Below are 16085 nucleotides of genomic sequence, written 5' to 3' on the forward strand. Positions count from 1 at the left end.
CTCCGTCACACAGCCACCCGGACTTAATGTCGGACAGCCAAGCCTCACTCGCGATAACACTGCATCAACTCGGTCCGTAACACTTACAGACGGGTGGACTGACGATCACTTTTCACACAGAGTCGCACAGTACTGTCTGGATATGCCTTCGTGATGGGAGCAAGACTTTACAAAACGGCTTCATTGTCTCCCCATGGTCCGTCTTGAATGACCAGGATCCGACAGAGATAGAGCAGGTATCAGAAGACAAGCAGAAAAAGCTTCAGCCCGCAGCAATGGATAACAGTCAGCAAGAACCCATCGCCATCATTGGCGCTGCATGCCGTCTCGCTGGAGAGGTCTCGTCCTTGGGGACCCTGTGGGACATGATCAGCAACCGCAAGACTGGTCATGGCAAGATACCTGCTGAGAGGTGGAATGCTGATGTCTGGCACCATCCTGATCCAGACAGAAAAGGGGGTGTAAGTTAATCCCTGAAGAAAAGTACGTTGGCGGTACGTGTTGACTGACTTGGTAACCAGATTGCCGTCAAACATGGGTACTTTCTCAAGCAAGACGTAGCCCACTTTGATGCGCCCTTCTTTTCTACCACTGCCAAAGAAGCGGCAGCAATGGACCCCATGAAGAGACTGCTTCTTGAAGTCAGCTATGAGAGCATCGAGAATGGTGAGTTTCCTTTGTGCCAAGGGGCCAACATGATGCTGACATCTACCCGCAGCTGGAATACCAGTGGAGAACCTCATGAACTCACGGACAGGCTGTTATGTGGGTTGCATGACAAACGACTACGAGATGCTCTCACTCCACGACATACATGACATTGGTCACAATGCTGCGTCAGCAACGAGCGAGGCTATGACAGCCAATCGTGTATCGTGGTTCTTTGGGCTCAAAGGGCCTAGCCTTACCCTGGACACCGCTTGCTCGTCCAGTCTGTACGCGCTGCACCTCGCATGCCAGTCGCTGAGGACGAAGGAGACGGATTCGGTACGTTGAATCTCTGTCCAACTTCAGTCCCTCACCGTGGTATGATGTTCTGACCTTGCTGATAGGCACTTGTTGCTGGGGTAAACCTTCTCCTTGTCCCCAACACCATGCATCAGCTCTCAGCGATGCACATGCTCAGCCCTGAAGGGATATCACACACCTTCGATGACCGAGCGAACGGTTATGGTCGTGGCGAGGGTATTGGCTCCCTCATCGTCAAGCGCCTCTCTGACGCTATTCGAGACGGTGACACCATCCGGGCTGTCATCCGCGGTACTGGTGCGAACGCCGACGGCAAGACACCAAGTATCACACAACCGAGCTCGGTCGCTCAAGCTGACTTGATCAGAGACACTTACGCTGCGGCCGGTCTCCCTCTCACAGACACCCAGTACTTTGAGTGCCACGGCACAGGCACACCAGTTGGCGACCCGATAGAGCTGGAAGCCTTAGCCACAACATTCGGCGTGGCTCGGAAGGAGGCTGGCCTTGGCCCTCTCTACATTGGTAGCATCAAGCCCAGCGTGGGCCACACCGAAGGCTGCTCTGGTCTGGCAGGCGTCTTCAAGGCTATTGCTTGCCTGGAAAATGGCATGCTCGTTCCGACATATGGCGTTGAGACCATCAACCCCAAGTTGAAACTCAAAGAGTGGAATTTGGCGTTGCCACAGGAGACAGCACAGTGGCCTACCCCTGGGCAACGCCGGATCAGCGTGAATTCGTTCGGATTTGGCGGCGCCAATGCCCACGCAATTCTTGATGACGCTCACCACTATCTTGCCGAGCGTGGGTTGGCAGGAAACCACAACACCATCGTCTGGGAACGTGATGGTGCTTATGCTAATGGACATCACCCAGTAGCTGACACGCCGCGGCTGTTCCTGCTTAGCTCCAAGGACCAGGCTGGCATCCCTCGCCTGGCTGATGCTTACGCAAAGGCACTTGGCGCCGCTCATTCTGCCGAAAAGGATTCCCACTATCTCAGCAACCTGTCGTACACTTTGGCTTCCCGAAGATCTCACCTCGACTTCAGGAGCTTTGCCGTTGCTTCAACTTTATCGGAGCTGACAGGGAAGCTTTCTAAAGGGCTTCCAAAGATCAAGCGCTCAGCCCGACAGGACAACAACCTGGTCTGGGTGTTCACAGGACAAGGAGCCCAATGGCCAGCCATGGGACGGGAACTCCTCGGCAACCCAGTCTTTGACAAGAGTGTCCAAGCCTCTCAAGTCTATCTGGCCAATCTCGGCTGCGCCTGGGATGCGGTCGAGGAGCTCACCAAGACAGCTGGTTCCAAGATGCAGTTATCTGAGTACAGCCAGACGCTCTGCACTGTCCTCCAGGTCGCCCTCGTCGATTTGCTTCGGTCTTGGGGGATCAAGCCTCGGGCCACAGTTGGACATTCGAGTGGTGAAATCGGTGCTGCCTACGCCGCGGGTTACATCAACCACGCTGATGCCGTCAAAATTGCCTACGTCAGGGGTCTCAGCTCTGCAACGGTTACCAGACAAGGAGCAATGTTGGCCGCTGGCCTTTCCCGTGAAGAAGCTAACGAATATTTGACAAAGGTCCCAGCACAGTCTGCGGTCATTGCTTGCATCAACAGCCCGTCCAGTGTTACTCTGTCGGGTGATCTTAATGCCATCCATACCCTTGAGAAGCTGATTTCGGCTGATGGCAAATTTGCGCGGACACTGAAAGTGAAGACGGCATACCATTCGCCTCACATGCGCGCCGTTGCTCAAGGCTATCTCGAGCGTATTGGCCACATTGATACCACTGCCGAAGGGGCTGACGCCAACAAGACAGTCATGTACTCCTCGCTGACTGGCAAGATCGTTTCACCAAAAGAGCTCAGTGCTCAATACTGGGTTGCCAACTTGACCTCCCCTGTCGAGTTCTCGGCAGCGTTATCAGCCCTTCTCGCCCACACTGTGGCATCCACCACTGGTCGTGGAAGACCAGTCCCCGTTCGCTGGGGCGGCATCCTCGAGATCGGCCCTCACTCCGCACTGCAGGGGCCTGTCAATCAGATCATGGCAGCGAGCAACTCGGAAGCCATCAAAGAGACACCCTACATGTCACTGCTCCTCCGTGGCAAAGACGCAAGAGAAACATCACTCTCTGCTGCTGCTCAGCTCTGGGCTCTCGGCCACACGGTTGAGCTCTCTGCAATCGTCGACTCCTTCGACCTTCCCGACACAAAACTCCAGCACAAAGCCTTGACTGACCTGCCCGCCTACCCTTGGAACCACTCCCGCCGCTTCTGGCACGAGGGCTACATCACGAAGTCCAACCGCTCCCCCAAATTCCCCCGAACTGACTTTCTGGGCGTCCCGGTTGACATGCAAAACAGCATGGAGCCCAAATGGCGCAATCACCTCCGAATCACGGAGAACCCCTGGATAGAAGACCACAAGATCACCGGAACAGTCCTCTACCCCGGCGCAGGGATGCTTGTCATGGCGTTGGAAGGTGCCCTCCAAGTCTCCGACCCAACAAAAAATGTCCACGGCTTCCGCTACAGCAACATCCGCTTTGAGCGCGGCCTCGTCGTCACAGCAGCAGATGAACCCGCAGTCGAAACATCTCTCAGCCTTCATCCTGACCCTAACATCCCCGGCAAGTTCGGCTTCACAATCTACTCCACCACCGGGGACTCTTGGACTTGTCACTGCCATGGTACAATCTCCCTCGAGTACGACGCCAGCGGCTCAAGCGAGGTAGAAGACGCAGGTACAGCCGTTGACCCCTGGGCCCTGCACACGGCCAGATACAAGCAGCTCTTCTCCGACTCTGGCGCCGAAGAAATCGACGTTGACGAGTTCTACGACCAGCTCGAGACAATCGGCATGGAATACGGGCCCCTATTCCGCAACGTCACTTCGCTGTTTGCAGTCCCAGCCCAACACGCCGCCCACGGCGAGGTCATCATCCCAGATACTGCCTCCGTCATGCCCATGAGCTTTGAGTACCCCCACGTCATGCACCCCGCCACAATGGACGCAATCTTCCATTTGTTGCTGGCAGGCTTCAACGACGGCCGTCCCATCGACGAGGCTGCAGTGCCGTACAGCATAGACGACATGTTCGTTGCCAGCGAGCAACCCCACGGCGCCGGGTCAAAGTTCCTAGGGTACGGCCAGCTGACAAGAAAGAGCGGAGGTGGCCGCGAACTGGTGGGGGATCTGGTGATTTCGGACGAGAGGTGGTCTGGGCCAAAGATGGTCATCAACGGATTTGCTCTTCGCCAGGTCACATCTGCTGATGATGCTGGAACTTCCGGCTCCCAGGAGGACACTTTGAAGAAGAAGTGCGCTCGTGTCACTTGGACTCAGGATACCGACTTCATCAAGACAAGCGAACAGCTTGTGGGTGTGTCGACTGATGCGTCGTTACCAGCTCAGCTGTCCGCTTGGTTTGATCTCTTGCAGCGCAAGAAGGCTATTGGGGAGGTCTTGGTTGTTGCGAGGGGACAATGTCCTGGCACCTCGGAGATTGTGGGCGATGTGTGGCGTCGTGTCCGCAGCCGTGAGGGCTTCCAGAGTGTCAAAGCTGTGTCAACCTCTGCCTCTGGTGTGGAACAACTCCGTGCATTAGTTCCGAATGCTGAGCCTGTCGATCTGTGGGACATCTCTGGCGACGCCGAACCGCCCGCGTCAAGCAAGGGTTACGACTTGGTCTTGGTGATTGGAACCGACAGCTACCCCGACTTCTCCACGGAGCTGCAGAAGCTGGCTCTCCTTCCGCAATCTCATATCGTTCTCATTGGCGAGAAAAATGTTGAGGCCTTTAGCTCAGAGGGGCACCAGTTGTCTCTCCTCCTCCAAGGGAACGGCGATGCAGCGGTGGTGTTTGCATTTGCGGCTGAAGAAGCCACAGTTCCGCTGGAAGTCTGCCTTCTTCTTCCATCTCCCACTTCCAAGCAAACTTCAGCGTTGGCCTCCAATCTCACAACAGTGCTCTCTGCTAGTGGCATCAACGACATCAACACCATCACCTTGTCTGACCTCACCACCCTCGACCTCACCGGCAAACACGTGATCTCCCTCCTCGAGTCCGATAAACCCTTCATCTACTCATGGAACGAAAACGAGTTCACAAGCTTCAAGTCACTCATCTCCTCCGTGGACCATCTGTTCTGGCTGACCCATGGCGGTGTCCTACAATCATGGGCAGGAGGCGTAGAGTTCGCCGCAGCTCAAGGCTTGCTTCGTGTCTTGCGCAATGAGTATACCCTCGCATCCTTGCCCCATCTCGATCTCTCCACTGGCTTTGACAGCACGACGCTCTCAAGTGCCGAGCTTATCGCCTTCGTGTGGCGGGCTTCGCTTTTGGAGGGGGCCGAGATGGAATATGCCGAGTTCGAAGGCAAAGTTCACATCCCTCGTGCTGTGGCCGATGTCGGATTTGACGGGGATTTGCAGCTTGCTGATGGGACAAAGCAGCCTGTCCTTGGACCTCTCAAAGGCGGTAAGCCGCTGAAGCCGATTGTCGTAGGGGCTGAGAAGAAGATTGTCTGGGTTGAGGACGAGGAGGCATCACTACCGCTTGGTATCACTGAGGTGGAGGTACAAGTCGAGTTCGTTGGGCTGAGCAGTGGCAACACCTTCTCGCTGACTGGCACTGTTGACGATGACTCCATTACTGTACTCGATAGGTGCGTGGATGCAGTTGGTGTGGTATCTCGTCTCGGAGGCGGAGTAAAGTCGCTCGTTGTTGGCCAGCGTGTTGCTGTCTTGAAGGGACATGGGTGCAGAACTCACGTTCGTCAGGATGTCAGTTTGGTGGCCCCCGTTCCGGATAGCATTCCTTCAGAGAAGACCGCGGCATTGCCAAGCGCATTCATTACTGCTTTGTATGCCTTGTCTCATGTCGCAAGATTGGACAAAGGTCAGACGGTGCTCATCCACTCTGCTGCCAGCGCTCCAGGACAAGCAGCCATTCAGATTGCTCAACACCTTGGAGCTGTCGTCTTTGCTTTGGTCAGCTCCAACGGGGAGAAAGCCATCCTTGTGGAACAGCACGGCTTACCTGCGACGCGCATATTTGATGCTGGGTTGTTGAACTTTATTCCCGCTATTGGCAACCAGACAGGGGGTCGTGGTGTTGATGTTGTGCTCGCGAACGAAGCAGATGCTGCTGTTTCGGCATCCCTGGCCACGCTTGGTGATTTTGGGGTCTTCATCGATCTCAGAAGCAGTGAGTCTACCGGCAGCATCAGCCCTCCATCCGGCAAGAAGAATGTATCCATCGTTCGTGTCATCATGGACGGCGTGGCTCAGGCAAAGCCTCACATCGTCAAGAGCCTGTTCCAACAAACCTTTGACATCCTCTCAACCAACACCATCAGGCCCATCACACCTACCACCGTCTTCTCCGCCAGCGATGCTTCTCAAGCACTGCAAACCGCCACAACACAAGCTCACGGGAAAGTTGTACTGTCCCTCCAAGGGAGCCCCTCAGTCCTCATCCCTCCCGCCCCAGCCCCTGAACTCCAACTCGACCCCTCCGCAACCTACATCATCGCCGGCGGTCTCGGAGCTTTAGGTCTCAACATCGCCGACATGATGATCGCGCAAGGAGCCAAGCACCTCATCTTCCTCTCCCGCTCGGGCGGTACGAAGAACCAATCCGACCTTGCCCGCCTTCGTTCCCACGGCATCACAGCCGAGGCCTTCCCTTGCGACGTCACCAACTCCACCTCTGTCTCCAAGGTCTTCTCCCACCTCCGAAGCGCCAAGCACAAAATCGCTGGTGTGATCCAGTGCGCCATGGTTCTGGAAGATGGCATCTTCGATAACATGACCCATACCAAGTGGTCCCGCGCATTTGCTCCCAAGTCGGCCGGCTCCCGGAACCTCCTTGCTCAACTCTGGCCAGATGAGCAGCCCTTCTTTATCTTGCTGTCGTCAATTACCGGTGTGATAGGCAACACCGCCCAAGCAAACTACGCCTCAGGCAACACGTTCGAGGATGCCCTAGCCCTCTGGGCCCGAACCCACCTTCGGATTGCCGCGACAAGTATTGATGTCGGGTTGGTAGCTGACTCCTCTCACTTCACCGAGGCAGGTGAGTTCGGTGATTTGGAAGGCTACCTCCACCGCTACCAACACGGCTGGAACGGACTCCAGACCACACTCGACGAACTCCGCGTCGTGCTCAAGTCCATCATGAGAGGGAGCACCGCCGACGGTGGCAACATCCCCGCACAGCTCGTCCTCGGACTAGGTGACGCCCTCATCCGGGATGAGAACGGTACTGGCTTCGCAAAAGACAAGAAGTTTGAGCTGCGGGTCGTGAAGTCGGACAAGAGCGGGGGTCAGGCAGGGGGGAAGACGGAGAAGATCGGGGAGGTGTTGAGTCGAGCGTCGAGTGTCGGTGAGGCGGCTGCTGCGGTGGAGGAGTACATCAAGTTGCAGATTGCTGTTGCGATTGGGGTTGAGGTGGGCGAGGTTGATGCGCAGAAGCCCTTGCCGGAATTTGGAGGTACGTGCCCCCACGTCGACGTGTGAAATGTTTAATCGGGATACTGACATGGGCACAGTGGACTCGCTCAAAGCGGTTGAGATCAGGAACTTGTGTTTGAGGGAGATGCAGAGTGATATTTCTGTGTTTGAGTTGTTGAGTTCGACGCCCGTGGCCGAGCTTGCAGTCAAGATTGTGACGAAGAGTGGGCTGGTCAAGTTGGATGCTGAGGCTATCTGATAGATTGTGGAGAGGTAGAGGAGATCACTTACAAAATTAGTTACCAGGGAAGTACCAGGGGGGAAATAGGCGTTGGTGATAAACGATAATAGTTCATAGATAGCGGATACACATCTTGAATTGTCCCAAACGCCACCCAACCTTTCGAACCACCAGGCTCAGACATCCGATGATTTGAGAATCAACACGGAAGTGCCGAACTCACCTGCGTCATCACCTGCCTCTTTGGCCCAGAACAGCTTTACCCCTCCCAGCTCTTGAAGTCAGAATCAAGTGAGCCTGGCTTTCTGAGATATGGATCCTCGGATACAATGAAGTTGTTGCCGGAAGCCATGTTGCTGACAGGCCAGCATGATACGAGCTTCTTGCAATGGTACAAAAGAACTGATGATGTGGAGCAGTGTAATCTGTATTGCAGGAACCATGGTTGACTATTGAGTCAATATCGGTTCAGCATCCCATCGGGACCGAGTCCAAAGCAACTCCTGATTCTTATCAACTTTATTGCGCATTGTCCTTCTTACGGCGAGCACATATCAAGTAGAAATAGCCATGTCTCCCCTCCAAGCAATCCCAATATTTCCTCATCCTCCTGTCCTCTCCAACATTTGAGTCCTCACTACCCTAACATTATCACCACAAAAGACCCAACATGATCCCCTCCTTCATCTACGCCCTCCTCGCACTCCCTTTTCCTTCTCAGTCAGATCTCCCCTAAAGCCAGTCACAGTAGACCTCCACAGCGCAACCAGCACCAGCAAACGCCAGGCAGTAGAAGGCTTCCACTTTGTCAGCTGCGGAATCAACTACTCAGCCCTGGTCGTGAGTCCTCTCCCATCCCATCCATGTATATCGCAAGCACTAACCACCCAAACACGCACCAGTATTGCGCCAACGACGGGGACTGCAACCATAATCCCAGACCCGGCGCTGGCGGTGACTGCAACCCCACCCCCAACGGGGGCTTGACAACCTGGGAGATAACAGGAAACTAACTGGCTCTTCCCTGGGAAATATGGAGTTAAATGGAACTTTGGGAGCGATTGGCGGACCAAGCCTTTCCAATATCGTGTTGGGTTAGTAATTAATTGCCCCTTTCCGTATTATCTTACACCGATACATTCTATTTTGCTAATGCGAATCGCTTCCTGCTAAACACGCCTATCTAGCAATCTGCAGCGACATTCAAATGGCCTCGCATTCATAATCTACAAGGACGATCAACACACCATGTATGTTGATGGGGTTGGAAACCCGTGTCGTTCCATTTACTTTGCCCTACTCTCAACGGAATGAGGTGCCGAACCCTTGAAGTATCTCGGCGGTAGGATGACGACAACACACACTTTGGGTACGGGCGGGATTCAAGACCCAGGAAGAATGAGTGGAATGTCCGGCCGAGAGGTACATCCTCCAGAGGCGTGCCTACCCAGGTATTCAATCAAGCCCCTTAACCACATCTTTCAGCAGCGGGGTTGGAAACATCGCCACGAAGCACGGATCAACACGACTTGTATTGTCACTACCACTGGTGCTGGCATCTATCTAAGGTAGTCTGTTGTTCCTTTTCTCCCGAGAACTGTATACGTGTGCCCCTGACCAGTCCCCCCATCTTCCATCGTCCATCGCCCAGCTCCGTCTTGTTCGAGGTCGCCATGCTAGGCACCTCAGGTAAGGTACCGAGGTACTCAAGGGAAGTTGAAGGTGACATCCTGAGGGGTACGCCACTTGCCCTTGGCCGCGTCATACGAAAAGTAAACTGGGCGCGAAGCCGGCATATCGTAAGACTGGATTGAGGTCGCCTGGCTGGAAATCATGGTGGCGGTCTGGTCGCCCTGCTGATACCAGATTTTGACGGTCTCAATCGGCTCATATTCTCCGTGGGAACCTTTCAAGAGCTTGTTGTTGCCAAACCAGATCTGCACGGTGATGAGTTAGCAAGGATAGAACAAGGATGTAGACGAACAACTCACCGGTGTCCACATCTTGGTGTTGGGGTCTTGCACGCCGACAACGACATGGACCGGAACTTCGTAGTCGTTGGAGGCAATGTTCAGGGCCTTCTCATTGGCATTGGGGTTATCCTGTGTGGCAGCCCAAACACCGTCCTGGGTCAGGGTGTAGGAATCGCCCAGGTTGCACTGCTTCCATTTGCCACTGTAGATGACGGTCGCTCCTTGGGCCGGCATCTCGGTGGCCCAGTTGATGCCGTAAACCGTGGTCCACTGAACATTCATGTGGGGAGCGAGGAGCTTGGAGGCGTAGACCACATTGAACGAGGCTTTGCCGCCAGTTGCAACAGCTTTGGCGACCTGGAGCAGATACGCATTGCCGTGCAATGCCTTGATGTCGGAGTCAGCCTCCTCGACCTGGACAGTATAGCGAGTCGTCATGATGGGCAGGTGTGTCTTGCTGATGGGATGGATTCAATAAAGTGAGTATGGGGAAAGGAAGATGTGTGTTCTGGAGATCTGAAGGACGTCTGAAGTTTTGCTGGGTAACAGAGCTCTTTATAGACAACTGGGTGACAGTGGGCCTTCGAGGAGCTCCGTGTTTTCAACCTTCCTCCTTGCCGCCGTGTACACAGGAACCCCCCGGGTACCCATCGACGGTGATCCATCGCATGCCAGTCGGAACCTTCGGCGTCAAATGATTCATCTGAGACTGGGTCTGTGGCGGGTGATGGGGTAACTGCGAACCCTGTGTTTGAGATTTCATCATTAAACGAACCGGATTGCCTCCACATCGTCCTTCAGCCGACCATCTTACCTGTGGAGAGACATCAGCTCCCACGATGCCAACAATCTATTCCAGTTACGGATTTGACGGCAGCAACTTTCCATGTTCTGCAGCCGCCATCATGCACCACTGAACCTTCAGCTTCTGTCCTCCAAGCCAGACTCAGCTATCAAGCGACACTGGAACGTACTGCCTGCAGCCCAAGTCATGCATCACTCAACTCTCAGCTTCTGTTGTGCAAGCCAGGCTCCCCAAACGAGGAAGAAGAAGAGAGACACTTGCCGTTCTGTGCACTCTGTTAATCCGTACCTTGTGGGGCTGCTTTTTCCTTGGTATACAAAGCTCTAACCCTGCAGACAGGTAACATTTTGCAATGTACCTTTTACAGATTTCATTGCAATACAGTCTTTGTTTCGCTTACCACGCACCTCACCAGTACGTTACGGTCATGGCTTTAACTTTGACGACAGCGAGGTGGGCCGTGGGTAGGTAGTTGACGGTAACTATGACGGCGATGGTGATGGTGATGGTGACGGTGACGGTGACGGCGACGGGGAACGGCGATGTAGCAATGGACAGTAATGGTGGTGTTTCCTACAGGTATATAAAATTACGGGTGCGCTGTCGAAAGGTACATTTCCCGTGCCTACAAGGAACGGAAGTTCGGCGAGTTTGTCTTGAATAGAAACAACTATCACCCGACCCCCGAGAGCATACTGATATGCAGTTGCCATCCTGCCTCGCCACCCGGCCTCAAGACGGAGACCACACAACTTAGACCTGACGTCTTTTAAACACGTTACAATGCACAAACCAGAACCGTACAAACTGTAAATATTACTATTCCCAAAACTCCTTATTATCGCCGATAATCTTGACTTTTGTGTAGGCAGTATTTGGGCGTGTAAGCAACGGTGGTACCAGTTATTTCCGCTCTCGATGAATTCGTGGGCAGGGTGCTCGCATACGGTAAGGTAACCTTCAGCTTCAGTCCTCCAAGCCAGGCCTCCCAAAAGAGAGATAAAACAGCTATCACTTGACGCTCGAGAAGATCGACACTGATGCTCTGCGGTCGCATCATGCATCAATAGACAGTCAGCTTCTATCTTTCAAGCCAGGCCTCCCAAAAGAGAGATTCAACAGCCATCACCCGACGTTCGAGAACATAACGCATAGACACTGTCGTTTGGCAGAACGTGGTTGGTCCGATGCCTGGCCGGTGGCACCGTTTCACATCTGAGGAGCATTATGTCCGAGGATATTGGGTCTAGATCTTTTGATGCATTTACAAGGGGCTTGGGCCAATGATTTTCCAGACCAGCCAAAGCGCCATTCTCCCACCCGGCGGCAACAAACTGCATGCGTGCTTGTCGATAGAAGATGGGGGACGAGAATGTGTTTTCACATTGCTACCTAGGTAGGAAAGCAAGCCTCTACCATTATTGGATCAACATCCTGTTTGTTTGCAATACCTACGTGGGACTTCACTGCCGTCCGCTGTGGTTCATTCACCCACCTACCTCTCTACCCTATCCACTCAGTCAGAGGTATGTGTCACGATACGTGTTTTTGAGGTCCACGGCTTCAATATCTTAACTAGAGTGCATCTGACCTTCGTTGTCCCAGATCGTTGACAATGGCTTGGCCAGACGCCAACGTCGCTAATGCGATGGTCGAAGAGGCGATCAGCAACGGTGGCTGGAACGCCGTGCTGAGCAGCGTCTTCCCCTGCCCTACATGGCTCGTGGTGCCGGAGCAGCAAATGGCGCCGCGGCGCTTCGATCTTGCTCTGGTAAGGGTCGCCGACATCAAACTCATTCTCGCATTCGAAGGCAAGGGCAACAACTTCAACTGGGACAATCTTGCCAGCGAGGTCCAACAATGCTGTATCGCGACTCGGCCCCAGGGTTATCAAGGACGCAATTATGGGATGGGCGGTCGAGGACCTGAATGCCTCTTCCTTGAGTACAATGGCACTCAAGCGTCCTACCTGTACGTCGACAATACGGCCACGGTTAGGACATCTCAGTATCGCCGCACATACCACATCACGACAAATCGACATGAGATTACTCAGATCCTCCAGTTCATCGCGGATAAATTTTAGTCATGTATCAAAGCCATCATCGAGTCTTCTTCTCTAGCAAATCTACAATTGAGGTTATTATCTCGACTTTCACATCCCATCTTGTTAAGAAGTGGAAGGTTGGATGATGGGTAGCCTTCCTTCAATCAGAGAACGCTTCGCTCCGCAAGGCCAATGAGGCACTAAGTAAGCGCCAGAGAGCTAAAAAAAAAACACGTGTACGGCTCGGAGGATTACTTACTGTGTAAGATGTATAGGATCTACTAGACTAGCAGGCTGTGGGTGGAGAGGTAGCGTAAGGAAAGGAGCAGGATAGCGGTAGTGCAGAGGGGGCTCGTACGAAGATTCGGTGCTGTGGTGTGTGCGGCAAGCCTGGCCATAATGCACGTACGTGCCAGGAGGCTGCAGAATCATCTGATTCATCGATTTCCAATAAAATTATCGTGGTTTCCTAGTATTGTGGTGTGGTTGTGTAATTGAGGGTAGTTATTGTAGGGTAACGGAGAGTGCACGACTCGCTTATATGCGCGACTCGCTTATAATGTACATTATTACTTTCCTAACTACTCACTCGAAGAAGTGGTAATGCACGTTTATTTGGCTGATCGACCTGTTCGGCCACTTAGCTAGCTCGTTCGGTAGGGCTGAGTTGTTCGGTGGCTGGGCAACTCTGGGGCTATCGAAACCCGGAAGTTTGGGGGTAGGTCGAGAAATGTTAAGGTTATTACATTACTTTATTACTATCGCAGGCATTGAAGAGACGCTACGTGGTTGCCTCTTTAGAATTTCTAGACTTTGTTCGCGGCTAATACGCTGCAGTTCCGAGAGACCGCATGTTTAAGGGAGCACACGCCGGTAGGCCAGTTGATTAGGCCCTCTCGGGTAGGTGGAAGCAATTACCGTGAAGAATGTAGGGTCCCTAAACTGCGAGGTACGGTATAAGGTGACACCGAAGGAAGGCAAGTATAGGGAACTATGCCCTGTCAATAGAATCATAAACACTAAACTACAGGGATCAATGCCCAGGAAGAGAATGTGGTGAACCAGTACATTGAACTCTGACTGTTTGGCTTAAACTTGAACTTAAGGAAGGAATGAAAAGTCAATTCCAAATACACCGCGAGGGAAGCCCTTTATGGGCATTAAAGACCTCGTTTTCCTCCTTATCGCTCCCCACAACTTCCATCGGTTCAGTGGCTCACAGTAGCTTGTATCGCTGATAAGCCCTGTTGAGTCCCTCGTATTCGATTGATTCCAGTTGGTGAGAACGCTGTGGCTGCCGGGTCCTGGGCCGTTGAGAACGCTGTGGCTGCCGTGGCTTCAATCTATTGAGAGTTTTGACAGAGCTGTGGCTCACTGTGGCAGCTGTGGCAGAAAACTCTGGCTCGCTGTGAGAGCTGCGGTTTCCAACCGCAAGTGCTGCTGGTGGTGCAAGTGCTGGAAACCACATAGAAGAATACTATAAAATCCATAAATACGTACTGTATTTTATTAATGCCGGATCTTGGGATCTACATAGTACATAAGCAGAGCGCCTGAGGCTCGAAAGCTTCAAAGCTCTGCCGACGCTGGTGTTTATAGTAGAACCCAGTCTACAGTAATAAGCCCTTTTCTAGAGCCCAGATATCGAGAAAAATAAAATATATAAGGGTAGTAACGACCTCCCTAGCGGATAGTAACGTATATAAGGGTTAACGTATATTATAAGCGAGCGACCAATATAAGCGAGCGACCACTTTTTCAAAACCTTTATATCATTATCCTCAATTACTACACAACCATACTAAGAAGCAACCATAATTACATCCGAAATAGCTGAATCAGACAATTCTATAGCCTCCTGGCAAGTGCGCGCATTATGGCCAGGCTTGCCGCACACACCACAGCACTGAACCTTCGTACGAGCCCCCCCTGCACTACCGCCATCCGGCTGTATTTCTTCCACTGCCTCCCCACCCACGGCCTTCTGGTCCAGTAGATCCTGTGCATCTTGCACAATAAGTGATCCTCCGAGCCGTACACGTGTTTTTTTAGTTCTCCGGCGCTTACTTAGTACCTCATTGGCCTTGCGGAGCGAAGCGTTCTCTGACTGAAGGAGGGCCACCTGGTGCATTATAGCTATCGTACCCTTAGTAAGCTGGTCTATAGTAACCAACATCGAAGTCGGGGAGCTATTTTAATAGTTAGTAATACAAGTCTTAATAAACGTTAACTGTAAATTAGCTTCTCGGGGGTTTTATAATATTTAGAATACCTAAGGTAATACTATACCCGGCCTTAAGGATAGGGGTATTAGCGTACGAAGCTTTATATCTAGCTTAGAAAGTACCCTCTCTGGATCGTATAGTATAAGACTAGCACCTATAAAACTACCCTGTATATTCTTCTCCGTTATAGAGGCGAAAAAAGCTTCGCGGAAAGTATAGAGAAACTCGAGTTTACTTACGTAGTTAATATATATACGTATTAAGCTTTCGATCTGGCGGCCGTATACCTATTTTAGCGGCCTAAAGTAGCTAATATCGAGTGGCTAGAGGAGGTAGGAGAAATATAAAGGTATATAAAGCGTAATAATATTATTTTACTAGTAATGGCGCTCGAATTTAGTTAAGTGGTGGCTTTCGTGGCTATCGAGGATTAATAACCGGTATTTGCCCTTCGTACGGGACGCTATATAATAGTCGAAGTGCTTAATTTAATTTAGGCTTACCGGATTAGTAATTTAATTATTATCGGTAATTGCGATACGTTAGGTAGACGGTAAATTATATTCGGTATATTAGTTAGTAAAGTAATACTATACGGTTAAAATAATAAAAGGTAGGATAGCCTAGTTAAGGGTATTAACTCCCTAGATTATCGTTACTTACTCGCGGTTACTAAGCTAAACTAGTTTTACTTTACTAAAACCGTTTAAGGTTATAATTATTATATTTACGAAAATAATATTTATTATAAACCTAATTTTATTAAAGTTATAAATATCGTTATTTATAATACCGTACTTAGCTTTAGTATTCCGTATAAGCGTAAACTACTCGGTAATAACCTTCGGATCCTTATACTTAGCCCTCTAGTAGTCGTATCTACGCGTAAAACACGTACGGAGTTATAGCTAGCGTTTAACGAAGTTATATACCTAAAGCTTACTAATAAGTAGCATATCGCGTACGCGTAGTAATTGGTTAGCCATATCTTCCACACCACGTAACCTTAGTGGAAAAGCTCGCGTAAATAGCTTAATAATATAGTAAATAATAGCCTCCTCTTCGGATTAAGTAAGCTTCTTCGATCTGGGCGTAGTATCGCGTTGTGTAGGCCGGCCGGCGCGTCGGTATCTAAGCGTACTGCGATCGACGTTATATATCTTGGCTGCAGCTGATACACTTAGATTTTTATCATTTCGAAGAGCCTCAAGGGCTAAGATTATATGGGCTTCCTTTGAAGTAGATGGCATTTTGGAATGTTGAGAAAATGAGGTGTTGAGGTTGAGGTTACGCGTCGCGTGAAAAAGGTGGTCGCTCGCTTATATTGGTCGCTCGCTTATAATATACGTTATCTCCTATAC

General features: G+C 51.7%; 3 protein-coding genes across 3 annotated transcripts; 2 read left to right on the forward strand and 1 right to left on the reverse strand.

Moving 5' to 3' along the window:
- Positions 1-99: 99 nt before the first annotated feature.
- QC761_502090 (Type I Iterative PKS) lies at positions 100-7997 on the forward strand. Its single transcript, XM_062879445.1, has 5 exons — positions 100-461; positions 522-666; positions 719-987; positions 1053-7473; positions 7532-7997. Exons 1-5 carry the CDS (start codon positions 276-278, stop codon positions 7690-7692), a joined length of 7182 nt encoding a protein of 2393 aa, XP_062730391.1. The 5' UTR covers positions 100-275; the 3' UTR covers positions 7693-7997.
- A 1189-nt stretch (positions 7998-9186) lies between these two features.
- Positions 9187-10664, reverse strand: QC761_121595 (uncharacterized protein). Its single transcript, XM_062875434.1, has 4 exons — positions 10622-10664; positions 10462-10560; positions 9666-10392; positions 9187-9611 (listed from the first exon to the last, which is right to left on the reverse strand). Exons 3-4 carry the CDS (start codon positions 10083-10085, stop codon positions 9381-9383), a joined length of 651 nt encoding a protein of 216 aa, XP_062730392.1. The 5' UTR covers positions 10086-10392; positions 10462-10560; positions 10622-10664; the 3' UTR covers positions 9187-9380.
- Positions 10665-11736: 1072 nt separating this feature from the next.
- QC761_121597 (uncharacterized protein) lies at positions 11737-12604 on the forward strand. The gene is made up of 2 exons (XM_062875435.1): positions 11737-11978; positions 12058-12604. Exons 1-2 carry the CDS (start codon positions 11812-11814, stop codon positions 12536-12538), a joined length of 648 nt encoding a protein of 215 aa, XP_062730393.1. The 5' UTR covers positions 11737-11811; the 3' UTR covers positions 12539-12604.
- The last annotated feature ends 3481 nt before the right edge of the window (positions 12605-16085 follow it).

The sequence above is a fragment of the Podospora bellae-mahoneyi genome, chromosome 5 (genome assembly GCF_035222275.1).
Source record: "Podospora bellae-mahoneyi strain CBS 112042 chromosome 5, whole genome shotgun sequence".
Classification (NCBI taxonomy): domain Eukaryota; kingdom Fungi; phylum Ascomycota; class Sordariomycetes; order Sordariales; family Podosporaceae; genus Podospora; species Podospora bellae-mahoneyi.